At 49.0% G+C, this 10,400-nt stretch overlaps 1 protein-coding gene across 3 annotated transcripts in view; it reads right to left on the reverse strand.

Moving 5' to 3' along the window:
• The window catches only part of HNF1B (HNF1 homeobox B), a 61,147-nt gene extending 50,972 nt beyond the window's left edge, over positions 1 to 10,175 (reverse strand). The window contains exon 1 of one of the 3 annotated variants that reach the window (XM_034752668.1): positions 9,539 to 10,175. In XM_034752668.1, the coding sequence (XP_034608559.1) occupies positions 9,539 to 9,882 (344 nt within the window). In that variant the 5' untranslated portion in view covers positions 9,883 to 10,175. The remainder of the gene's footprint in view (positions 1 to 9,538) is intronic. The other 2 variants (XM_034752669.1, XM_034752667.1) reach the window with 2 other exon arrangements.
• Between the last annotated feature and the right edge of the window lie 225 nt (positions 10,176 to 10,400).

The following is a 10,400-nucleotide window of genomic DNA, read 5'->3' on the forward strand; positions in this document are numbered from 1 at the left end:
GAGTGGGGGGGGGGGGGGGGGGGGGGGGGGGGGGGGGAATCTCTTATGAAGAGAAAGAAATCTATTCAGTCAATTATTCCCTACAGATTATTGTGCAGTTCTACCTGGCTCTGTGCTGTCATCACCACTGCCCCTAGCTATGGGAAGACGGAGTCCTGAGAGGTTCCTATTAGCAAAGTTCAGATAGTGCTGGCTCTCCCCAGTTTATTCCTTTGTTATGGGTCACCTCTTTCCCCGTATGATCAAGGTGATCCAGCAGCAGTCTGTCTTGGTTGCAAATCCACATTAATCTAGCCAGGTCTTTCCCACTCTGCCCGGGGGATTACAGGTACACAGAGATCCAGAAAAACTGTTAACTACTCTGGTCACAGCCTCTATTCTTGACCTGGCTGGTTGTTGCTGGAAATGGAATGTCTTCTCACAAGACTTGCCCTCCCTTGCTTCTGTGTGTTCCTCTAGAGGAATCATATTATTGCACATATTTATTTAAAGATTCTTAAAGAGCTCATCATTTTAAGAGCTGGGTTCTATTTACCAAAGGCAAAGAGCATTCAAGATTATACAGAGAATTACCTATAAAGCTATGGCTACTGTAAGAGGCAAGAAAGCTTCATTGCTTTCCTGTTACCTGGGAAGATGACGAAGAGAGCAGGAAGTGACTCATATATACACTCTTATATTACACTTTTCATCCATCCATCTCAAACTGCTTTATAAAGGAGGGCAGTATCACTATTCCCATTTTACAAAAGGGGACACAGGGAGGGGAAGTGATTTGCCCATTGGTCACCAGGGCTGGCTCCAGCTTTTTTGCCGCCCCAAGCGGCGAAGCGGGGGGAGGGGGGGGAAGCTCCTCTGTGCCGCTTCATTCTTTGGCGGCAATTCGGCGGTGGGTCCTTTGCTCCAAGAGGGACTGAGGGACCCACTGCTGAATTGCCGCTGAAGACCCGGACGTGCCGCCCCTTTCCATTGGCCGCCCCAAGCAGCTGCTTCCTTTGCTGGTGCCTGGAGCCGGCCCTGATGGTCACAAAAAAGGCCAGAGTCAGGAATAGGAACCCAGATCTCCCGAGTCCCAAGCCAGTGCTCTACCCACTAGACCACACTGCTTCCAATCCATATACGGATTTTCTTCGGCTGTCATTGGGTTATCTCAGATGAATGATTTGATAAAATTACTGGACAAGGAAGTTACTAAAATAGAGTAACTCAGCATTTCTAAGAGAAACTGGTTAACTTTGTACAGGTACTAAGTTAAGATAGATTTTTCTGAGCCCAATCATTAACTGGTGTGAACGGAACATTTTCACCCCCACCACGAATCTGGACCGTAACTCCCTCCATGTGCGTAGCATTCTGTGTTTTTTTCAAAGCAGATAATGGGCCTGATCTTGCGTTCCTTGTCCACCCAACCCCTCCTATTGACGTCATCAGAAGCTCATCCCTAAGTAAAGATAACTAACAATAATTTGTCTGTGAATGCATGACCCAAACCAGGGCTTTTCTAAAACCATGCCTAACCTTCCGAGTGGAGATTGTCTATTCATAGCTAAGTTGCATTGTTGATGTCACATGAAGCTTCTTTCCAAGGATTCCCTCTCTCTCTCACCCCCGCCCCTCCAGCCTTGAAAAGAGGTAAATAAAACTCGACAACATCCTCAGAGAAATATGCCAAGAATTTATACTCCTGGATTATAAACCAGGCTCTCTGCATAGACCATCTATCTAATCTGTATCTCTCGGTACACACGCAAAGGCTTAAAAGCTCCTAGGTGTGTTCAGTCACCCCTTACCCTTTTATTTTAAACAGACTTCTTTATACTACATTGAAAGGCTGCCTCTACACCAACAGATATTCAGCCAGGCATTTCTCACCTCACCTTCCAGTTATAGGTGGATTTTTGCGCACCTCAGCAGCGGAGTGCATAGAGCGAATTCCTATTGTCTGCCTGTAGCAGTCACATGTCCCCCTTAGCAGGAGTCATTCAACCATCATTATTAATTATTATTATTATTATTATGTACTGAGGATAGCTCCAGCCACGTGCTGGGCACCATCCCAACGCTCAAGGACAATCACTGCTCCACAGAGCTCACAATCACAAATGGACAAGTAGGCCAAAGACAAGGGAAGTCACACAGCAAAAGGCAAGTTATAGGTAAGCCAAAGTCATTGTAAGCAGCATGGAAGAAGTGGGTCTTTAAGAGGATTTAAATTTGGACAGACTAGGAGCCTTGCAGATGTGGCTGCGCTATCCAGAAGGGGCCGCACAGAAGAAGGCACAGCGGGGATTGCGCCAGAAACTATTATTCTCTGACCAGAGGTGGCAGGGGGACTACTAAGGCACCTGAGGCGAAACCCCACTGAAGTCAATGGAATCACAGCAGGGATGGGTTTAGTTCGGAGTAACTGCAATGGTTACTTATTCTTATACCCCAGCTCTCTCTCCAAGTACATATGAGCAGCCATACTGGGTCAGATCAATGGTCCATGTAGCCCAGTGTCCTGTCTTCCAGCAGTGGTTGGTGCCAGATGCTTCAGAGGGAATTAAAAGAACAAGGCAATTTATTGAGTGATCCATCTCCTGTCTTCCAGTCCCACCTTCTGGCAGTCAGGGACACACAGAGCATGTGGTTGCATCCATGACCATCTTGGCGAATAGTCATTGATAGACCTAACCTCCATGACCTCAGCTAATTCAGTTTTGAGCCCAGTTATGCTTTTGGCCTTCACAACATCCCCTGGGAATGAGTTTCACAGGTTGTGCATTGTGTGAAGAAATACTTCCTTTTGTTTGTTTTAAACCTGCTGCCTATTAATTTCATTGGGTGATTCCTGGTTCTTGTGTTATGTGAAGGGGTAAATAACAACACTTCCATATTTGTTTTCTCCACACTGCTCATGATTTTATAGACCTCTATCATGTCCCCCCACCTTAGTTATCTCTTTTCCAAGCTGAACAGTCCCAGTCTTTTTAATGTCTCCTCACATGGAAGCTGTTCCATACCCTTAATCATTTTTGTTGCCCTTCTCTGTACTTTTTCCAATTTCGAATATATCTTTTTTGAGTTGCAGCAACCAGAACTGCACTGAGTATTCAAGGTGTGGGGTACCATGGATTTACATAGTGGCATTATATTTACTGTCTTATCTCTTTCCTAATGGTTCCTAACATTTTGTTAGTTTTTTGACTGCCACTGCACACTGAGCAGATGTTTTCAGAGAACTATCCACAATGACTCCAAGATCTCTTTCTTGAGTGGTAACAGCTAATTTAGACCTCATCCTTTTGTATGTATAGTTAGGATTATGGTTTTCCAATGTGCATTACTTGGCATTTATCAACACTGGGCAACAAACTGGCAGATGAAATTCAATCACCCAGTTTTGTGAGATCCCTTTATAATTCTTCGCAGTTTGCTTTGGACTATCTTCAGTAATTTCATATCTTCAAAAACTTTGCCACCTCACTGTTTAACTCTTTCTCCAAATCATTGATGAATATGTTGAACAGCACTGGTCCCAGTACAGATCCCTGCTATTTACCTCTCTCCACTGTGAAAACGATCCATTTATTCCTACCCTTTGTTTCCTGTCTTTTAACCAGTTACTGATCCATGAGAGGATCTTCCCTCTGATCCCATGACTGCCTACTTAGCTTCAAAAAGCACTTGGTGAGGAACTTTGTCAAAGGCTTTCTGGAAGTATCCACTGGAATGCCCTTATCCACATATTTGCTGACATCCTCAAAGAATTCTAATAGATTGGGAAGGCATGATTTCCCTTTACAAAAGCCACGTGACTCTTCCCGGACATGTCCTGTTCATCTAAATGTCTGATAATTCTGTTCTTTACTATGGTTGAACCAATATGCCTAGTACTGAAGTGAGGCTTGCCAGCCTGTAATTGCCAGGATCACCTTTCTTAAAAATTGGCATGACATTAGTTATCCACCAGCCATCTGGTACAGAGGCCGATTTAAGTGATAGGTTACAGAACACTGTTAGTAGGTCTGCAATTTCATATCAGATTTCCTTCAGCACTCTTGGGTCAATACCACTAGGTCCCCGTGACTTATTACTGTTTAATTTTATCAATTTGTTCCAAAATCTCCTCTATTGACACCTCAAAATTTGGACAGTTCCTCAGATTTGTCATAATGGCTCAGGTATGGGAGTCTCCCTCACATTCTCTGCAGTGAAGAACAAATCAAAGAATTCATTTAGCTACTCTTCAACACCCAGTTCCTTCCTTTGCGTGTTCCTGTGGCACCTTGACCATCCAGTGGCCCCACTGATTGTTTGGCAGGCAGGCTTCCTGCTTCTGAGGTACTTAAATATTTATTATTCATTATTATTAGGGGTATGTATGTAGTTTCAGCCTCCATTATGGTGTTTTTAAAACGTTTCCATGCTGCTTTCCGGCATTTTACTCTTGTGACTGTTCCTTTTGACTTCCATTTAACTAGCCTCCTCAATTTTGTGTAGTTCCCCTTTTTGAAGTTAAATGCCATTGGGATGGGTTGCTTCCCCCCCAGGCTGTTAAATTCAATTACATTATGGTCGTTGTTACAGAGCAGTTCAGCTATATTCACTTCTTGGACCGGAACCTGTGCGCCACTTAGAACTAAATCAAAAATTCCCTCTTCCCTTGGGGGTTCCAGGACTAACTGCTTCAAGAAGCAGTCATTTATGGTGTCTAGAAACTTAATCTCTGCATCCCATCCTGAGGTGACATGTTACTAGTCACTACTGGGAGAGTTGAAATCCCCCATTAATATTGGGGTTTTTGTTTTTATAGCCTCTCTAATCTCTGTGAGCATTTCACAATCACCATGATGGTCAGGTGATTGGCAGTGCACTCCTACTGCTTTCCTCTTATTATTCAAGCATTTCTAGCCAGACAGACTGTGGTACCATTTGATTCATTTGAAGATTTTTACTATATTTAATTCTAGGCATTCTTTCACATATAGTGCCACTCCCACACCAATGCAACCTACTCAGTCATTCCAATATATTTTGTACCCTGGTATTACCATGTCCCATTGGTTACCATCATTCTACCAAGTTTCTGTGATGCCGATTATATCAATATCCTCATTTAATACCAGGCACTCAAGTTCATCCATCTTAGAATTTAGACCTTGTGTATTTACATACAAACACTTAATTAAATATTGACACATTTTGTATCTGCCTTCATGTGATGTAATTGAATGGGGCTCTTTTTTGTTTGACTGTTTCCCTTCAGTTCCAGCCTGTACTTTATCAACTTCTATCCTCTCCTCTTTACTGGAATATAAAATCTCTCCTTTAATAAGTCCCCAGCTAAGGGATCCGTCTGTCCTAACCGTGTGCTCCTCCACACCTGTTGGCTTCCCCCAGCCCTTAGTTTAGAAACTCCTCTACAACCTTTTGAATTTTACATGCTAGCAACCTAGTTCCTGTATAGGCGCCTCCTTTCCCAACAGGTTCCCCAGTTCCTAATAAACTTAAATCCCTCCTCACAGTGCCATCATCTCATCCGCACATCAAGACCCTGCAATTCTGCCTGTCTAACTAATCCTGCATGCGGAACTGGAAACATTTCAGAGAATGCTACCATGGCGATCCTGGATTTTAATCTCTTACCTAGCATCATAAATTTGGTCTACCTTTCCCTATGTCACTGGTACCTACATGACCATGACCACAAAGGTTTCGCTTAGAGCAAACTGGGAGTTCTTTGCAAAAGCCCCCTCAGGGAGGTGTGCCTGATCTTAAGAATATAAGAACAGCCATACAGTGTCAGACCAAAGGTCCATCTAGCCCAGTATCCTGTCTTCCGACAGTGACCAATGCCAAGTGCCCCAGAGGGAATGAACAGAACAGGTAATCATCAAGTGATCCATTCCCTGTCACCCATTCCCAGCTTCTGGCAAACAGAGGCTTGGGACACTATCCCTGCCCATCCTGGCTAATAGCCATTGATGGACTTATCCTCCATGAATTTATCTAGTTCCTTTTTGAACCCTGTTATAGACTTGGCCTTCACAGCATCCTCTGGCAAGGAGTTCCACAGGTTGACTGTGTGTTGTGTGAAAAAAAATACTTCCTTTTGTTTGTTTTAAATCTGCTGCCTATTCATTTCATTTGGTGGCCCCTAGTTCTTGTGTTATGAGAAGGAGTAAATAACACTTCCTTATTTACTTTCTCCACACCAGTCATGATTTTATACACCTCAAATCATATCCCCCCTTAGTTGTCTCTTTTCCAAGCTGAAAAGTCCCAGTCTTATTAATCTCTCCTCATACAGCAGCCATTCCATACCCCTAATAATTTTTGTTGCCCTTTTCTGAAACCTTTTCCAAGGCCAATATATCTTTTTTGAGATGGGGCGACCACATCTGCACTCAGCATTCAAGATGTGGGCGTACCATGGATTTATACAGAGGCAATATGATATTTTCTGTCTTATTATCTATCCCTTTCTTAAGGATTCCCAACATTCTGTTCACTGCCGCTGAAAATTGAGTGGATCCTGTCTGCACCAAAGGCAAGCTTTGAACTGAAAGGGCAAAATTCTGCCCAGAGTTATTGTCCATGCAAACCTACCAGCTTTAGTGGGGTTACACAGGTGTCATTGGAGGAGGGGACAGAATTCAGACCTTCATCTACTTTGGAAGAGGACAGGTGTAATGAGAGGAGCATGGGGTGGACTGTCACACACCTGAACTCTCCGGGGACCTAAATGGCAGGAGAGCACACCCAGGCAAATGAAGATAGAGAGTGCAAATCTTGTCAGAAAACACGCTCAACACTACAGGGAAATTTCCTAGTCTGATCAATGCATCTTCACCAGTGTCTGGGCGAAGTCATCTTTAAGGGAGTATTAAGCTAATCGGCCTTCTCCCCCCATCATTTGTTTTGCCCCCGGTTATTATCTCAGCTGTACAGATTGTAAAATGTCTGCAGATGACATACAAGCCCTGTGCCTAGCACAATAGGGGCCCAGACTGGGGCACCACAATAGACATGACAAACAATTGGGTGCAGCAGATACACTAATACAGAGAATTCTAGTCCATTTGATCGAGGGCTTGGAGAGAGCGGGTGTTTCCCAAGGGGTGGAAAGGAGCTGTGGAGGTGGCTAGGTGAATCCCCGGCGGATAGATTGATTGAACGCTGCTGGAGTTTTGCTGGATGGTTATTAGGAGTTAGGGCTCCTGGAGGCCCTGTATTATTTCAATCAAGGGAACTGGACGTGCAATCTGTAGGTCTTGGGGACTACAGCTGGGTGCATTAGAAACACCCGCTGTGTACACAAACAAGAGGGAGCCTCCAGTGCATTTCCCCCCGGTGTCTCCCCGCTGGAAGCCCCGGGGCCGGGATTTCGCTGCCTTGCGGGAGTGCAGGCCCCGCTCTGGTACCGCAGCGCTCCCCCGTCCCCGACAGCCCCAGCTCCAGCGGGCTTGTGCTGAAGATACCTGGCTGTGAGGGGGGGGGGTCTCCCCCTGTCCCAGGTCCCCTACCCCGGTCGTGATGTCCTCCCCGCCTCCCAAGAAGACAGCGCCCCATTCCCCGCCCCGCTGGCACCAGGCTCGCCAGGGACACGCGGCCAGACTGGGGCAGCGGTACCTGGGCACGGCCCGCGGGGGGGGGGGGGAGAAATCAACTCCATCCCCCCCCAGCGAGTCCCGACCTGGCCCTGCCCCTCTCCCTCCTTCCTTCGCCTGGCAGCGGCCGAAGCTGGGGTCCCGGGACCGGGCCCCCCCGGCCGGGCTCCCTCCTTTCCTGGGCACCCTTTGAGGCGAGCCCGGCGCTGCGCGTGTTTATTTATTTAAGAGAAGGCCAAAAAAAAACCCCAACCCCCCAACACCCGCGCCTGGGGTTTTCCTCTCCCCCCGCGGGCTGCTTTACAGCTTCGCCAATGAATAACCCGCCTCTCCCCGCAGCCCCGTGTGTATCTTTCGGTTGATGATTTATAGAAATAAATTAATAACACCCCCCGCTCCACGTGCGGCCGGCTGGGGTTGCCCCGGAGCAGGCGGAGGGAAGAGCGCAGCCCGCGGGCGGCCCTCGGGTTGCTCCGGGCACAGCGGGCGCTGCCCAGAGCCCGGGCACTAAGGTGCAGGTAACGCCCGGGACGGGCCCCCTCTGCCTCCGTTCCGCCGCCCCCCGGGCAACAAGCGCCAGCGCGGCCCAGAAGCGGGGAGCCCCCGCGGGGTCCAACTCCTCCCGCACGGCGCGGAGAGAAGTCCGAAATCAGCCCCGGGGAGCACAGAAATCCCCGGCTCCAGCCGCTGCTCCGCCTCTTCGGGCGCTCGCTAAGCACTGGCCCCGGCTTGGGCCGATTTGCAACGCTTCGAAACCAAACCAGCCCCTGAAATACCCACCCCGAGCCTCCCACCCGTGCCCGGGGATTTGGTCATCACACGGGTGGGGCTGGCTGTTTGCACGGGTATTTAGCCAGGGCTCAGTTACGCGAAGATCCGGCCTTCGTTCGGCATCCGAATTAAAAGAGTAAAAAAAAAAAGTGACCCTCGGCCTGGAAAGCATTTTCTCAGCTCGCTTCTACGCTAAGAAACTACAGCCTTGGGCTAGAGACTTTCCTGGTCTGTTCAAGTCCCTGGGGTTAATAAAGGGCCGGGCTGGGGTTAGTTGATATTTTGCTAACGAAAAAGAAACAATGAACGACGTGGATAATTAGTAACTAACTAACTAACTAACTACCTCGACGGGGCAACAGAGCTCGGGGAAGCGTTTCAGCGTTTGACCAACATCCCCTGGCTAGCAGGCAAGAAACCGGCTCTCAACGCGCAAAGTTACTCCGAAGTTTGATTCCTTGGCTGGGCTCGCTCGGCAGTGCCTGGGTCTGCTCAGAGTTCGCTTTCTATTTTCTTGTTACGTCCATCCTCAGATCTCCCCACCCCACCGCGAATCCACTCGGCAGGAGAGAACCCCAGAATCGGCACCTGACTGGTTGGCTACGGGTTATGGGGCTGCCCGGGTGTGGTTTAAAAGCGAGGTGTATACAGGGGAAAGGGAGTCGGGAAGGGGTTTTTAAGGGACTCTTTCAAATCGAGTTTTAAAATAGAACAAAGCCCATCGCCGCTGCCTCGGGTCTATTTTCCTTCCTTTTTAAAGTTTAGTTTGAGGCGCCCAGCACCCGCGGGTGGGCACAGACAGCCGCTCTGACAAAGTGGGGTTCAAAGGAGCAAAACTTCATGGAATTCAGCATAAAAAAATCCCCACTCCGATTTACTTATTCACACGTGCCTCTCTGGGCCCGAACCTGAGCTCGGCGCGCCAGGAGGTGAGGGCAGAAAGTGACCCGGCAGACGCTGGGGCTCCTGCTGCGTTTAGACGCGGTCAGAAATCGATTCCCTGGTCACCTGCTGGGGGGGGGGGGGGGATGAGGGACAAGTTCCCAGGGGTTGGGGTGACCTGGGTTTCAGAGTCCGGGGACTACGCTGCCTAGTGAGCGAGAAGCGAGCTTTCATCCCACCTGGGCCTCTGGCTGCCGGGCTGGGGGGAGAAGAGGGAGTTTTGTTTGTACCTGATCATCCGATCCACCTCCGCCCTTTGCTCCACGGCCTCCTCCGTGTTGAGCGCCTGCAGCTCCCGGAGGATCTGCGGGGTGTCGAAGTCGTCCCCGTCCTCGGAGCCCTCGTCCCCGGACAGTTTGCCCTTGCTGTGGCCGTTGGTGAGGGTGTGGAAGACGGGCTTGCTGTCCGCCTCTGTCCCGCTGCCTGGGGACAGGGGCAGGTTCTCCAGCTTCACCCCGAAGCTGGTGGTGGGCACCATGTCCTCCAGGGCTTGGATCAACACCTCCTTGGTGACACCGGAGCTGAGGAGAGCGCTCAGAAGTTCCTGCTGCAGAGAGCTGAGCTTGGACACCATTTTACCAGGAGGGGAGAGAGAGAGAGAAGGGGAGGGGGGTAGGGGTGGGGTGGGGGGGGAGGGAAGGTAGGTTAAAAAACACCCCAAAGTCTTGGATTCCCCCCGTGAGCCCCAGGCACCTGCTCCTCCTCCGTGCCCTGGTGAATCTCCTTTGAGAGGGCTCGGCAGACCTCTACCTTGCCATGATCTCCTCCATTAGGCAATATAAGATATGCAAATCAGTGGGAAGGGAGAGTCATTCCTGCAGGATGCAAATGGAAAGGGGGGTAGTGGGTAAAGGGTTTGGGGGGGGGCACAGAAGAGGAGCAGCTGCTCTGGGCCTGGATTTGACGGAGTTCGTTGTGTTTATACGGGTGGCTGAAACCTTTCGATTGGTTCTGTTTTTATCAGCCAAACTTTAGCTGAACTTTGGACTTGTTGGGCAAGGAGGCAGCCAGCCCCAAGTGCACCAGCTCCCGGCTTCTCCAGCAGCACTGGGGCTTGGGAGGCCAGGAGGAGGAATTAGGTAAATTCGAGCA

The sequence above is a fragment of the Trachemys scripta genome, chromosome 18 (genome assembly GCF_013100865.1).
Source record: "Trachemys scripta elegans isolate TJP31775 chromosome 18, CAS_Tse_1.0, whole genome shotgun sequence".
NCBI lineage: Eukaryota > Metazoa > Chordata > Testudines > Emydidae > Trachemys > Trachemys scripta.